Source organism: the organism of the source record quoted next, unplaced genomic scaffold (genome assembly GCF_019419815.1).
Source record: "Pyrus x bretschneideri cultivar Hongxiangsu unplaced genomic scaffold, Pyrus_bretschneideri_v1 Contig8, whole genome shotgun sequence".
In the NCBI taxonomy this organism is placed as follows: domain Eukaryota; kingdom Viridiplantae; phylum Streptophyta; class Magnoliopsida; order Rosales; family Rosaceae; genus Pyrus; species Pyrus x bretschneideri.
Genome location: NW_025999820.1, coordinates 4003022 through 4019075, shown reverse-complemented (window position 1 = coordinate 4019075; position 16054 = coordinate 4003022). Strand labels below are relative to the sequence as shown.

Below are 16054 nucleotides of genomic sequence, written 5' to 3'. Positions count from 1 at the left end.
TTTGCAACAGGTACATATGATCTCGTCACATTTGTTAGATCAGTAAAGACATCCAGCATGCTTTAAGCGATGCTCTAAGATCTAGAATACATCGCACTTCAGTTTCAAACTGGACAGTACGGGGATCTAAACGAGACATAATGGGAGCATACCACGACAATTTGCGATGTTATACAGGAACGTTAAAGTTCTTATCTCCCCCTAATGACGGGAAAACTGTCTCATCAAAATGGCAATCCGCAAAACGTGCAGTAATGAGATCTCATGTCAAGGGTTATAAGTAGCGAATAATTGATGGCGAATCATAACCAACATAGATTCCTATTTTGGTACATAGTGGCTGCGTTGTTGGCACATAAACTGTGTACCTAAACATACATAAATGCAAAACATCAGGCTCGTATCTAGTAATCAACTTTAACGATGAATAAGGTTGGATAACGATAGGCATCAGGTAGACCAACATAGCTGTGTGCAATATTGCATAGCCTTAGGCAGATACTAGTAGTTTGGTTCCCATGACCAAAGTCCGAGCTATTAATTGAAGGCGCTTTATGAAAGTTTCTGCTAGGCCATTTTGGGTGTGAACATGTGGTACAAGATGTTCAATTTCAATCCCAACTTAAATGCAATAATCGTCAAAGGTCTATGACGTAAACTCTCTGACATTATCCAGTTGAATCGACTTAATCAGATAATCAAGGTGGTGAGCCCTTAGCTTAACAATTTGTGCTAGGAGTTTCGCAAATGCAGCGTTGCGTGTGGACAATAAACAAACATGTGACCAACGTGTCGATGCATTAACCAACACCATCTAAACAGTCTGCATGTTGGTTGGATAAGTTCACAAATATCCCCTTGAATCATTTGAAAAAACTTATAATATTTGTAATTAAGGGTTGAGTATTCAACTTTCCCAAAGAACAAGCTTTGCATGGTAGGAATCCAACGTATAAAGGTAAATGATGCCCATATGATGATTTGAGAATATGGCACATCATGTCACGTTCGGGATGTGCCATACGATCATGCTAAAATAGCAAAGTGCCCTGGAACTTGGACTCATGGCCAGCCATATGGTGGGTCTCTATGCTGCGAATAGTTGTGATGTACAATCCACTCGGTAAACGTTCAAGCTTTTAGTGAATACGCTTCTGGCCATACTCGTTAGAAGTGATATAAAGAAATTCAAAACCATTCTTTTTAGTGATTTCAACATGATATTGATTATCTCGAATGTCTCTAAAGTTCAGCAACATTCTGGAACGTGGAGAATAGATGGGTTCTTTAATGGTTAAGACAATACCATTAGACAACATTATACGGGCCTTTCCGTATCCTTCAATCATGTTGGATGAGCTTGAGAGGGTTGTCAGAAGTGCATTCTTAGGTATGAAGTTAGTAAAATAGTGTCACTTACACAAGATGGTGTACGTAGTAGCACTATCAACCAGACAACTAAATTCCCCACTAGTCATACCTAAAAATAAATTAATTGAATTGGTCACATGTATAAATATAATTCTATTCATTCAATTAATCAATCAAGAAATAATGTCCATAAAATAATTATCCATAATTTAAAACAAATCAAAACCAAACAAATTATTCAAAGACTTAGAAAAATTGTCCAAAAATTAAAACATAAATCTAAAAAATAAGGGGGTTCGGCCATTCCTAGTGGGTTCAGCCACTAAGGGTAAAAGCACCCTAAAAAACATGTCTAGAAGAATAAAACTTATTCATCCATAGAAGCTGATACCTCCTAAAAATCTGATATCTCCATGGATGTAGTAGCATCTTTGGGATGTTCCATGTTGGCAAAGTTAGACTCACGACGGGAATAATACTTGGCAATAGCCTCGAGGGTAGCTCTACATATGTGTGACCAATGATCTTTTGATCCACAACGGTAGCACATGTCCATTTCAGTGGAAGTCGATTGAACGGTTGTTTTTCCCTTGTTCTTGAAGTTTAAGGCCTTAGGTTCAAGGGGTTGGCGCTTCTGGGTCAAATTTCATCCCTTGGGTGGGCCTTGGCTCTGTCAAACTTGGGCTTATGGGTGGGCTTGCCGCCCATTACCATAGCCACAATGTTTTTTCCGTTATTTGTTGTTGCTAGAATTGGTTGCATGTTCTTCAAGCGGAACGTTTGAGCTTGTGGGTCAAGTTTGATGATTTCTCATCAAAAGCTAGTTCTGCTTTTCAGCGGGAAGTAAAACCGAGATCAAGTCCAAAAATTTGGTGAACTTCTGTGCCCTATATTGTTGCTACAAGACAATATTGGTTGCATGGAAGGTCAAATAGGTATTCTTCAAGAGATCTATATCTGTTAAGTCCATTTTATAGAACTTAAGTAGTGATCGGATTCTACAAACTTCAAAGTTGTATTCATTCACAAACTTAAAGTCTTGGAAGTGTAAATATTGCCAATTGTATCTTGCTTTAGGCAAGTAAATGTTTGGTGATTAAAACGATCAGCCAGAGCAAGCCAGAGATTGTGTGGGTTCTCCTCAGCGAGGTACTTGATTTGCAATGCATCATGGTTGTGTCTTCGAATGAAGATCATTGCAGTAACTTTCTAAGCTTCATCGACGGGGTTGGCGTCGGTAGGTTCCTTGATGGTTACTCTAATACCCTTTGCAGTAAGATGAAGCTTCACATCTTGAACCCACTTTAGGTAGTTTCTTCCAAATACTTCCAGAGCGGTGAAATCGAGCTTGTTCAAGTTTTACATGTCCCTAAAACGGAGAGTACACTGAGACGTGGTTAGTTATATGGTAATCCATAGACATTCATTGTAGAACATTCATGGTTCTACATACATGTATTGGTTTAATTTAAACATGAAAGCCACATGTTTCATGTGGTAAGTTTTGAATGAAAACTTCGGGTTTCAAAGGTACTAAATATGAAACTACAGGTTTAATTTAGTTTTATGAATGAATAGTTCATAACAGAGATGTTCCTGCAAGAACATAGAATGCAATATGCTGATTTAAATGTAGTGGATTTTAGTTGCTTTGGGAATTCAAGTGTGAGAGCTTCAGGACTACGAAAGGATGTCAACGGTTCAAAGTAGAAAAATAAATTATTGAGTAAGTGTCCAAAAGTGATGTTCAGGTCAATAATTTTGGATTAATTATCATATTAATGGACTGCATATCACTTTTAATTAATTCAATAGATTGAGACCAAACGGGGTAGATCGTGGAAGCAATATAATGACAGATGGGTCATATTAGGCTCGATTGGTGATATACCAAGTGATAATTATATTAGAATTAATTGGCGTGCCCCAAAGCACCCAAAAAAAATTATTTAGGTATGAGTTATAATGCGGGCATGCCAAAAATTAACATTGGGTCAAAAGTAAGGATGTGGCCCAACAAAAAAAAGGGGCTGGTAACGGTGCGTGGACAGGCCCTGCAGTTCTGTTGCAGGTCATTGGTCCTCAGGAGGGCTACATGCTATTGGGTCGTGTGGTCTGTGTGAGCTCAGAAGCAAGTGCCACTGGTTTGGGCCAAAAACAAGGCATGAGTGTAGGCCCAACGTTGCTAGCCTGTGGTTTGGTGAGGGGAAGCCCAACCGAGGCTGGGTTTCAAGTTTTTGGACCGGAACAAGTTAAGCCCTGTAGCAAAAGTTGCTGGTGACTTGGGCCGAAGCTAGGGGGAAGCCTATCAAGCAACAGTTGCTGCGGGTAGGCTTGGGCATGGGCCATGAAAGGCCCAACAGCTATGGGCTGCTAGAGTTAGGCCAAGGAAGCTTCAGGCCTTTTCGGTTTGGGCTAGGGGCTTCAGGCCTGTGATTACCTCATTAGGCCTAGGGCCTGGGTTGTTTGGCGTAAGCAGCAAAGTCCAAAGGGCTGCTGTCGTGTGGTCCATGGCTTCAAATGATGATGTTCCTATGTTTGCTCCATGCGGTTAGGCTACAGGCCAGCTGGAGTGGTCGGCAATGGTGCCTACAGCTGCTTGGCGGAAAGTAGCAGCCATGCTGTATAATTGATAGGAGCATATTTAGGCGACTTACTTAGCTTGTTTTCGTGCATCTATGTTGTTAATTCATAGTTATTTTAGTCATTTATGCTTCTTTTGTGTGTTTTCAGGTTCTAAGGGCTTAGGGAGCAAGAAAGTGCATTTTGAGGCTATTTGGAGCATTTTTGTGCATGGATTGGATATCATATGCTTGGAGCCAAGAGGATGGACGAAATTAAAGACTTGAAGTAGGAAAGTTAAATCCTAAAAGACCTCATGTTTAAGCATCATTGAAGACTCCTACGTATTTTAGAACACAAAAACAACATTCCTTGCAACCTTAGGACATTATCGTGTGTTTCCTTGTGTCTCCCTTCCTTGCCATGCAAGGAAAGGCTTTGTTCCCTATTTTAAATACTTAAAGCATTCACTTATCATATCATTCACTTAACATATCATTCAATTATCATATCATTCACTTATCATATCATACACTTATCACTTATCACTTCCAATCACTTATCACTTCCATTCACTTATCACTCACCACATATTATTCATTTATCACTTAACATATCATTCACTTATCACTTATCATAACCACTCACTTATCACTTATCATACTCATAATCATCTACACATTTCCACCATTTAAACATATGCATTTCAACTCACATGCACACCCACCTCTTTCCACTTAATCCACATGCTTTCATAACTTAAAACACATGCACATGCACCACTAATTCCTTCATCATTCAAACACACTCTCCCATTCTCCCTTGTGCCGTGCATTCCCCCTAATTCCATCCTACATTCCACAAACAAGTCACATGCATTACACCCCACATCCCTTTAATCCTTCAAACATGCATCCATAATCATTTCTTCATCCTTGCACATGCATTTCCCCCTTTAAACAATCCCATACCTTGACATTATTCTTTCATCAACCATCACACTTCATCATTGCAACCATTTCACCCTAATTGTCAATCACATACTTTTCCATTGTATAATTCATTCACATGCATCTTTAATCATGCTTTCACAAGCTTTCACAAACAACCATTCACCCTTGCCGTGCAAATTCCCTAACATTTCCAGCTTTTCTTCATCATTATCCCCCCTACATTCCACCTAATCCACATGCTTTCCCATTTCATTATTCATTCAATTTGCATTCATTCAATTCAGCAACATGCATTTATTCTTTCATCATTGCACCACCAATGCAACACATGCATACACACACCAACAACATCTTCATTGCCGTGCATTACATATCCATCCTAGCAGCCAATTCTATCCCATGCCGTGTATCCCATCCCTTTTCCAACCCACATGCCCCTTTAATCATTCAAACATGCACCCTTTATTCCTTCATCATTCATCACACATCCCTTGGCATGCAAAACAGCACCCATTTCAGCACCATTCCCCCAAACCCGTGCATACACAAACCATCCCTTTTACATCCACACATGCTAACATATGCATTTCCAGCTTTCCCTTTTATTTCCACATGCAATTCTTCATCATTGCAGCCACAAACACCTTAAACAAATAGCCATATACATCTCCACTCCACCTATAAATACCCTTGCATTCATTCATTCACATATCATCTCATTCACAACACAACACAACACCACAAACACATCCACCTTCCTTAGCCGTGAGTCTCCCTTAGAATCCAAAAACCATCTTCCATTTCCACCACTCCTCATCCATTTCCATAATTTCCCAACACTTCCATCCCCCCAACCAACTATCCCTAGACCTTATGCTACAATAAAGAGGAAGATAAGAGGGCCTAAACGTTCATACAATTCAAGATTGAGTTGTTGGAATATTTAGGCGTTTCTTTGATTTCAATGTTTAATTTCAATTCTCTTTGTTTTGTACGTATGAGGAACTAAACCCCCCTTAGCTAGGGGGTGATTCGAAATATATGTTTATGCTTGCAATATGATTTGATTACTTTTAATTACGTTTCATAAGTTGTGAATTCAATTTGTTTAACTATTTGATTGATATCCTATTTATGTATGTTTATTAAGAATGAACGCTTAATTTTCATGCATGAATTTGACGCTAGAATATAAGTGAGTTTTACGTAATAGTTATGAACTTATATTCACAAGTAGTGGAGGTTGCTTATAAACAATCGCGTTAAACAAATTCTTGGCATAAGTTTCATGCAATCATAGTAACGAATGCCTCGTCAACACTTATAGTTTTCAATGTGCTTAATGATTCTTGCTTGTATCTCTATTATGCAATTCATGTAGGGAACTTGTGAGGAATGCTTTGGGTTGTCGTATGCAATCATCCAATTCATTAACTTAAGGAAAACTTGACGGTTAATTAAAGCGGACCTAATTAACCTGGGGCGTTGAGAATTCATGGTTTATTGAAATACAACTAGAAATCTTTTTATTATGCAAGTGTAACATGTGTGGAGATGAACCCCTTGGCTAGCATCCATTCATTCCATTTCATCAATTTCATATTTACATTCTATTTAGTTTATTTACTTGTTTCGTTATTTCAATTTTTGTCCAAATCCAATCCCCCTTTATTTTGTTTAAGTCTTAGTCTTTCTTACTTTTAGTTTTGTATTCTTCGCATTGTTTTTACGTTTTTGAGTCAATCATGTTAAATCCTCCATCGGTAGGATCCCACTTTTCATCAATTGACAAAAAGGGGTTAAAGTGTGCGCATATGCTCAATAATTCCTAATTTTATTTATTTATTACTTTTTTCTTCTACTTTTCTAGGGTTTTAAGAACCCTAAATTGCTTCTAATTTATTTATATGCTTTGACTTACAAATTCCACATAGAAAAATAATTGTGTAATGCATGAAGCGTATATATATTGATAAATATATGAATCATATACAATATATATATCGGAAGGAAAATATAAATATAGGGGGTTCATGCATCATGGGAAATGTTTTCATGCTTCGTGGATGTTGCAAATATCTTACTTTATTTTAAGCGTACCTAATTAGCAGAAAACAAATAAAAACCTTTGAATTTTGTAGAAGAAAGCCTCCTCCTACGATCCTTCAGTTCCTTAGCTTCTGGCAAGAGCATATTGATAATGTGTTGTAATCCTATTTGACTGAATTGTATTTAGGACAAGAGAGGGAGAGAGGATGGCGGCAAGAGCGAGAGAAGAGAGAGATTTAATTGTTTGGTATGTGTTGTATCACCCTATTGTGCCTTTATTTATAGTAGTAGGATAGGTTAAATTCTTACCAATATAGGACTACAACTCTAATATGATAATATCTACTAAGGAGAATATTCCAAGATGTCCCTAGATACACTAGGATTTACACAATCACATTCCTATTCTAAATATCACTACAACAAGTTAGACTTTGCCACTAGGATTTGGAAAGAGAAACTTTCTCTCTTTCTTCTTCGTTGAAACTAGAACGGCCATAGAGGAACGACAGAAACAGACCTGGATTTGGATGGACAAAAAGCCCAAGTGAATGCATGGGCGCGCCTCAGCTGCCTCGGCACACCCCAATGCCACCGTACACCACCCCCACAAAACAGAGGCGAAAACCCAGAAGCCCCGCCTCCAAGGGCACCTAGGCCAGCCCCGAGGCTAGTTTTTTAAAACACTGCTTAGAATGCTCTTAACCAAGTATAAACTCCTCGGATTTCAATTTGTATTTTTCATCCACATTATAGCGAATCTCATCTCATTTTATATCACATTAGTGTTGTTAGATATCGCAATCACATGATTCAATGCATGTATAACGATTAGAATATGAATCTTTCATCTTCACAGAGTCACAGCTTTAAGTTGGGTTTGCTCAAAATCGAAAACCTCAAACATGAGGCGTCCTACATGCGAGGCCATGAAGGGCTTGTTGAACAGCAGCATGAACTGGGTCGGGAAAGATGAGAAACTGATGGAGACGCTTCTCTCTTAAATACCTCCCGCAGAATTTGTTCATGAGAACACGGCGATATCTCTCTGCTAGCCACTTTCCAGGAGCATCTAAATCTTTAATCAACAACCTTTCCGCCATCACAACCACAGAACTGTCAACACATCTAATTGGTACAGGAAAAGAAAAATACGAGGTCTGCTACACAATTGGCCAACATATTCTGATGGCTCGTAAGAAAATCGAGGATGCTCAAATTTGTGCTTCGACGGATGCAAGAAAGATAGCTGAATGCAAATAAGAAAGCAAATAATACATAAAGATGCAGGGCCTGAACAGACTATAAACACTAACAAATACGTGTAAGTATTTTGAATAGAGCATAACAGACATAACCTATCCACATTTGGTAGTTCTAAAATCTTGGGATAGGATGATCCGCCCTAGTAAACTTTGAGTGTGAGAGAACAAATACTAGCTAGAAATCTGGCAACACATATGGAAATGGTAACATAGCACGTCGGCATGTTGCCTTTGTCTTCTCTTATTTTACTTCAACCTTTTCCAGATTATTCACTACGTTATATTACGATTAGCTTAAATACAATTGCATATTGCAGGGAAATGCACATATAGAGATGGACAGTGAGGGAAACACCTGTAGCTTAAGTCCAAGTTCGATGTTCCTCGCTACAGTAATATCTGGAATTCTATCAGTCATTGCCAAGGGATATCCCAATGTCCGCATGACTTTAGGTCGGCTTTCATAATCCCATACATTTCCTTCAGAACCGATGCATATCTGGTGGAACACAAGCCCTAAAGAGCCTTGGATGTGCAAAAACTGGGGCTGTAGATACTTCGGAGCTTTGATAGTTACGTCCCATATAATGCATATGACCAATTTTAAGGGTATACAAGTCAACAAAATGTTGCATCTATAAGAAAAATTTGTAAATACTTGGAGCTTTGATAGTTGAGTTAAGAGAAAATTTGAATAGGAATTGAAATTTACACATTTATATCATTTCTCCAAATTCTGAGGCTTCTATTGTACAAAACGGAGGAAAATACCTTAATATGACGGAATAACTGAAATTACAAACTAAAACTTTAAGGGGCTCATAACTGAAATGAAAATTCAGAGGGCACAATGAAACTAGGCTTATAATTCTTGGGCATTGCCGACAAAGAAATGCTCTATAGTCGTAGGAGGTGGCGATGTAAGTCAGTCAGTGTGCCAAAATTAACATTCTTTGTCACAGGCAATTCACCAAACATCAAAATCGGATTATTGGAGACTTGGAGTTGTTATTCTTTTGCACGAGTTGAGTCCAAGTTCTGCGTTGGTCAGCGCAGTAAACTTGATTGCTTGGATAGAATGAAAGGACTGCTTTGGATAGAACAATGATCCAAACAAAACTTGACAAGGATAATGTTGGTCATCAGTCGATGTAATACAATCCTTTTCTTTGATATTTTATCATATCATGATCTAATTAGGCAGCAGTCAATGTAATACGATTGTTTTCTTTGCTAGTTTTGTCATGTCGTACCCGAAAGGAAAAAATAAAAAGAATAAACAAATTAGGGTTTAGGGTTGAATATCGCATTGAACCTTGAAGGTTGTATGAAGCAGCTGCTATTTAGTAGTTTATTTTGCATTTGGACTTAACAGAAATTCTTTGTGCAGTTAGTCCTTTTTCTGTTAAAGAAGTTTTAACTATTTATAATGTCAATACTGGTATATCCTTACTGCCAATATCAATGGCATTCACGTCGGTAAGTTTGCAGCTGAAAATTGTCCGTCCTTTAATAGAGAACGAACTTCATCTTCAGAGAAGAGCTGTTTGGATTATCTACATACAAGAGTAGCATGACATAAATGAATACAGACAATAAAGAAAGCATGAACTGATTCATCACATTGTAGTTTAGTGACTCCATCTCCATGGTTCAGTATTCTAATGATCCCGTGTGCGTTTTACTCAATAAACAGTAGCAGAATGAATTCAATCTGCTGATCAATTACTGAGTCAGATCTCTCTCTCTCTCTCTCTTTCTCTCTCTCTCTCTCTCTACTTCTTCCTAAAAGATTCATCTACTTCTCACATGCGATGGGGCCGTCACTTGTATATATGGTCTTACTCACAATTGATGGTGTTTCTTTTGTGGCTAAACTTCCCCAGTCAGTTATGTGCGGTCTTACTCACAATTGATGGTGTTTCTTTTGTGGCTAAAACTAGCAGGCATTTTCAACGACACCAATCAACAAGGACACATGCATCTTGGTAAGTAGTGACAGGTCCAAAACAGCATAAACCCCAGACGACAAGTTTTTCCTGTAAGGTACAAATAAAAACCCATCTGGAATCTTAAATACAGTAATGCTTCTGAAAATTATTGCCTTTATCGTATATAGCTCTTACAGTAGCAAGAAACTTTCTTGCACCCGCTACATGCATTCAAATGTTAGACACTTGTTTTATGCAACAGGTGCTGGAAAGTTTTCTTATGTGTAGTGTATGGTCATAATTCATATGACTGTTGAAGAATCTAAAATCCTCAAATTGGAAAATTTGGTCGAGTTAAATACAACTTATTCCATGGTTTCACCATTATCGATGTCTTTTGTGTAAAACTTCACACTTATTGAATTGTACAATTTAAATTAACTGATTAAGTTGGAGACAATACGGATGTTGATTAATAGTGGGTTATTGGACAGACTCTAAAACATTAACATGTTAACTTACATGTTGTCCTTTGGAGAAATTTCTTGCATCCATCACTGGCTGGACTGACTCTAAAACTTCCAATGATCACATCTATTAGTAGGTGCTGACTATGAAAATTCCCATAGAATTTTATTTATTTGTCCTCTACCCACACTCAAAAAAATTGTTGAATGAAATGAGATGCTCCTATTATATTGTAAATCACACCACCTTTTATCTTCATAATGAAAGCATTTTAGGCTCCTAGCTGCTGCATATACCATGACTAGATGTGATCTAAATTCTAATATTGTAATTTCAGATTTGCTGGCAGATACTACAAATAGAAACAGAGAAAAAAAAAAAGGAAAGCTAGAGGCCAAGGATTGTTTTGCTATAAAAACCAAAGAGAAGCTGGGTGCAGCTGGGTAGGCTGATTGAGGGCCCATCAATGACTTTATTTTCTGCATTATTTGATCTCAGAATCCAATGAAATTAAAGAGGGGGGTGGGGGGGGGGGGGGGGGGGGTGGTGTTGCAATTATTCCAGAGAGATTGAGATCAATGTTTTGATTTGGTGCCTAATGATCCATCACCACGGTGAAAGGCTCTCTTCATTGGCAAGATGTGAAGGCACATTCTATGTGGAGCCATTTGATGTCTGTAGGTTCTGTTCTTTCCTTTAAGTTTTCAAGCATCATTTATTGCTGAGGAAATTTAGTGAACTCAAGTCACTCTCTATGCAAACTGAGTATTTTCATTACAAATACTCTCAAATCTGATGTTTGTATCCCGTAGAAGAAGTAGGTGACTGTGGGACATATATTAGGCTTTCTTCTGCTAAATTTACCAGGAATGGAAAAATAAAGAGGTTCTGTCACTTTCTCTCAGATACTGTTTAGGAATTACAGGTTTTTGACAGTGAGGGTTCATATTGTAAAGGTTCTATTCTTTTATCAGCATGTAAAAGAAAAGAACGAAAATGGAAAAAAAACAGATTTTAGTTGTGACCTATGCGTGCAGTCATACTGGAAAATCATTGTAGCACTGAAATACAGTCGCGCGATATAACGAATTTATTGTTACATGAGATAGATGGATGACAAGTTTATGCTTTAGATATATAGTACTAATGTCAATCCACTTGTTATAACATGACGCATAGGTTATACCACGTAAAATCTTTAGATAAACTTTTCATATAGGAAAATTGTTGTAATACTGAAATGTAATCATGTGATATAACCAATTTACACATCATATGAGATAGGTGAAAGACGAGCTTATCCTTTAGAGTATGTTAATTATCAATTCATCTGTTATAGCATGACTGAGTTGATTATACCATGTAAAGCCTCCAAATAACCATTAATAATTATTCTTCTATGGCAATCTAGGTTTTATCAAGAAAAAGCCCCAACAAAAGCCAATATATATGTTAGGCAAGTAACCCTACTGATTCATCCATTGATATGAAAGGCATGTTACTATTGACCTCGTGAATTTTGAAGAAGAAATAAAGCATAGAAAAAGAAAGGGTTTACGAAGATGAGGCACCTTTTTTGTGGATGGGAATGTTTCTTCTCCCACGTCCCACGTTGATTTCACACCGTTGGCTGCCACTAAAAACATGAAAAAGCCATCTCATCCTCTCGACCCAACTTCCCCATGCCCATACACCACACACACCATAACCCCTACATCTTTTTCTTTTTCTTTTACCCATCTTGCCTCCCAATAATATCACAAATGCCACTCGTTCAGTTCCCTCCTCCTACCCCTTGACTTGTATTCACTCTCTAGTTTCTCTGCCCAAAGAGGAAGGCATTTTGGGTAATTCATTAAGTCTGATGATTACTTGTGAGGGTTGAAGCTGGATAACGCAGGTTTATCATTAGAGCTTCGATATTTTCTGTTCTTATTATTGCAGAATGATTGTTTCCCTTCTTTATATATTCAAGTAAGTTTGAATGATAAAGGTCAAAACGAAACAAAAACGTACTGAAAACAGCGTACGTAGGGTTTTTGCTTCACTACAGTAAAATTGCAGCAGCTCAATCTTTCTCTCTCCTCTCTCTCTCTCTTTCTCTCTGCAATTATTTGATGTACTATATGATGGAGATGGAGAACTGAACATGATAAACATTCAACTGTTGCTTCCATGGCGGATATCAAACGTGGCGAGGAGAGTACTGCACCCACTACCACCACTACCACTGCCAACATGTCCTCTAAGAAGAAGGAGCTTCTTTCTTCTGCCTTGAAGAGAACTAGTGAATGGTTTGCTTCTATCTTTTCCTTTCTCTCTTTAATTGGTTCAGTGTGTTTTTTCTTTATTCCTGTTTTTGATACAAGTGATGTTTGGGGAAAGTTATTCAAAAACAGGGCAGATATAAACGCTCTCTGCTCATGAAATATTTCTCTCTCTCTCTCTCTCTCTCTCTCTCTCTTGTAGTTCCATAGATTTCTCCTACAATATATGGATAAAGACTGATGAACGTATCTTGAAACTTGCAGGATTTTTTCGCAGGAGATTCCGAGCGATATTAGTATTAATGTTGGAGGGGTTTCCTTCTCATTGCACAAGGTAACTTGTAGTGTTTATTCATGTATCAAATTATGTGAGCGGTAGCACTAAGAACAATTATTAGGTCCAAATTAAATTTTGTGACTAATTTTTGTTGTTTTAATGTATGGATGAATTAAACAAACATGGAAAGGCTTAAAATTTATTTAATTTTAACATGACCTACCAAAATTGCAGTTCCCTTTGATTTCGAAGTGTGGACACATAAGGAAACTGATATCAGAATCTAGTGATGCTGCTGATCTATCTATCATTGAACTATCTGATGTTCCGGGCGGATCAGAAGCATTTGAGCTTGCAGCAAAATTTTGCTATGGAATAAATTTCGAGATAAGCACAGAGAACATCGCAATGCTCCGATGTGTGGCAGAGTATCTTCTGATGACTGAGGACTATGCGGTTGGAAACCTTGTGGGAAGAGCTGATGCATACTTAAATGAAGTGGCATTGAAGAGCCCAGCAGGTGCAGTTACTGTTTTGCACATGTCAGAAAGTTTCCTCCCAATGGCAGAGAAGGTAAAATTAGTGAACCGCTGCATAGATGCAATTGCTTTTATAGCCTGCAAAGAGAGCCAGTTTCAGTGTGTCCAGTAGGGCTGATGGAGGCAATGAGGGTGTGGTTTCTTCAGTTGTGTATCATCCAAAACCTGTTGTGGATTGGTGGGCTGAAGACTTAATTGTTCTTAGAATTGATATGTTCCAACGTGTTATGATTGCAATGATGGCAAGAGGGTTTAAGCAATATGCTCTCGGACCAGTACTCATGCTCTATGCGCAGAAATCGCTAAGAGGTTTGGTGAGATCTTACTCCACAATGTCATAATTTTCAGTTTAGTAGCTCATGTCTTGACATATAAATCCTCTCTTGGCATAGGAAATATTTGGAAAGGGGAGGAAGAAAATCGAGCCGCGACAAGAGCACGAGAAAAGGGTTGTCTTAGAAACAATTGTGAGTCTACTGCCAAGGGAGAAAAATGCAATGTCAGTTAGCTTTCTTTCCATGCTTCTTCGTGCTGCGAAAACCCTGGAGACAACGGTTGCTTGCCAGCTAGATTTGGAGAAGAGAATGGGGTTGCAATTGTCACAGGCTGTTTTAGATGATCTCTTGATTCCATCATATTCCTATACCGGGGACACATTGCTTGATGTCGACACTGTGCAAAGGATTGTGACGAATTACCTTGAATATGAAATGCAGGGGAGCCGTTTGGGATATAATGCAGAGGATGATTTTGGTTCTCCTCCACCAACTGACATGGAACGTGTCGGAAAGCTAATGGAGAACTACCTAGCTGAAATAGCCACTGACCGTAATGTATCTGTCTCAAAGTTCATTGGCATTGCTGAACTAATTCCAGAACAATCAAGGGAAACAGAAGATGGCATGTATAGAGCCATAGATATCTACCTAAAGGTGCACATTTTCGTGTATATCTTTCTTAACATCAAATGCTACATGTATTTACAATGGTTATTTAAGCTTTTTATGTAGGGTAGTGAGTTTCACACTCCCCTTTTCTCCTCCTGAACTCCTTCCTTTTTTCTAGCCTTGGATTGTATAAATCAAAGGAGAATCAAGGAACAGAAACAAGGGGAGGAGTGCAAAATGAGAATACAGAGTGTGAAAATAACTACCCTTCTATTGTAATAGAGATGAAATTGCCATGGGATCAAAACATCTCTCAGCTGGATTCAAATGACATTTTCTGATACAAATTTTTACGTTAATTCACCTATCTTGTAACATTTCACAGGCTCATCCTGCTCTGAGTGATATGGAGAGAAAGAAAGTGTGTAGTATGATGGACTGCCAGAAACTTTCGCGCGAGGCCTGCGCTCACGCTGCGCAGAATGACCGGCTTCCTGTTCAAACTGTTGTACAAGTGCTATACTATGAGCAGCAGCGTCTTCGAGACGTCATGAATGGAAATCCCATAGGTGCTGAATCCTCTGTTCTTCCATCCAAAGGGAGCTTATACTCCACTGATATCCACCCAGTTCCTGATGAGCTCACCATCTTGCGCAGACAAAACGAAGAGCTGAAAATAGAGTTGGTGAAGATGAAAATGAAACTGAAAGAACTCGAAACGTCTACTACGAGAACAACAATGATCAGTCCAATAGGAAACACTTCAACATCTGCTGACAAACCTCCGCTGCCTCGAAAATCATTTATGAACTCAGTATCGAAAAAACTTGGGAAACTTTCTCCCTTTGTGCGTGCAGATGGAGTGACACCTACCGGTGCCAAAGGCCGAACAAAACCTGCCAAAGATCGACGACATTCAATTTCGTAAAGCTTCAGTGTGTAACTGAGCTCTATGCTGCTTTATGAGAAATCTAAATTCAATTGCCTTTTGTTTGCTTTGTTTAGGCTTGGGATAATTTGTAACTTGAATTTCTAATTTGTTCCATCCTTATTGTGCTTTGTGTGATGTCATTGTAAGTAACATTGCCACTTTGCTTTGAATAAGATTACACGATTTAATGGCATTGAGTATAAAAGAGTGGAGAGGCTGAGTATAATCTTTTTCAGTTGAAGTTTGTTTATAGCAAAAACTAAGCCATAGTAATGGGCTTCATGTTGCAGTCTTGAAAATGTGTGTATGTGACACACCCCGAATGAGATCAGGGCGTGTTGGCCGTCATGTGGAAGTGACGTAGCCATGTGCACAGTGCGAAAGCTAATAAAGTAGTAACGTAAAGGTACGAATAAATAAAAACTAGCATACATAAAATAAAAGTAATAAGTGCTAGCGTACGTGAGACACAAGTTCAGAGCAGAAAGCCTAAAACAGTCCAAACGAAAATGACGCTACAACAGTACACCCGAAGGTGGCCCTACGCTGGTGAT

General features: G+C 38.4%; 2 protein-coding genes across 2 annotated transcripts; one reads left to right on the top strand and one right to left on the bottom strand.

Moving 5' to 3' along the window:
• Nucleotides 1-7788: 7788 nt before the first annotated feature.
• On the bottom strand, nt 7789-8030 carry LOC125473149 (ribonuclease III domain-containing protein RNC1, chloroplastic). Its single transcript, XM_048575559.1, is given in 2 exon segments — nt 7789-7855; nt 7857-8030. Coding segments are annotated over 2 exon segments (174 nt in total). The 5' UTR covers nt 7964-8030.
• A 4231-nt stretch (nt 8031-12261) lies between these two features.
• Nucleotides 12262-15693, top strand: LOC103934756 (BTB/POZ domain-containing protein SR1IP1). The gene is given in 6 exon segments (XM_009344502.3): nt 12262-12893; nt 13131-13200; nt 13378-13776; nt 13778-13996; nt 14075-14614; nt 14955-15693. Coding segments are annotated over 6 exon segments (1890 nt in total). The 5' UTR covers nt 12262-12774; the 3' UTR covers nt 15498-15693.
• Nucleotides 15694-16054: the final 361 nt, after the last annotated feature.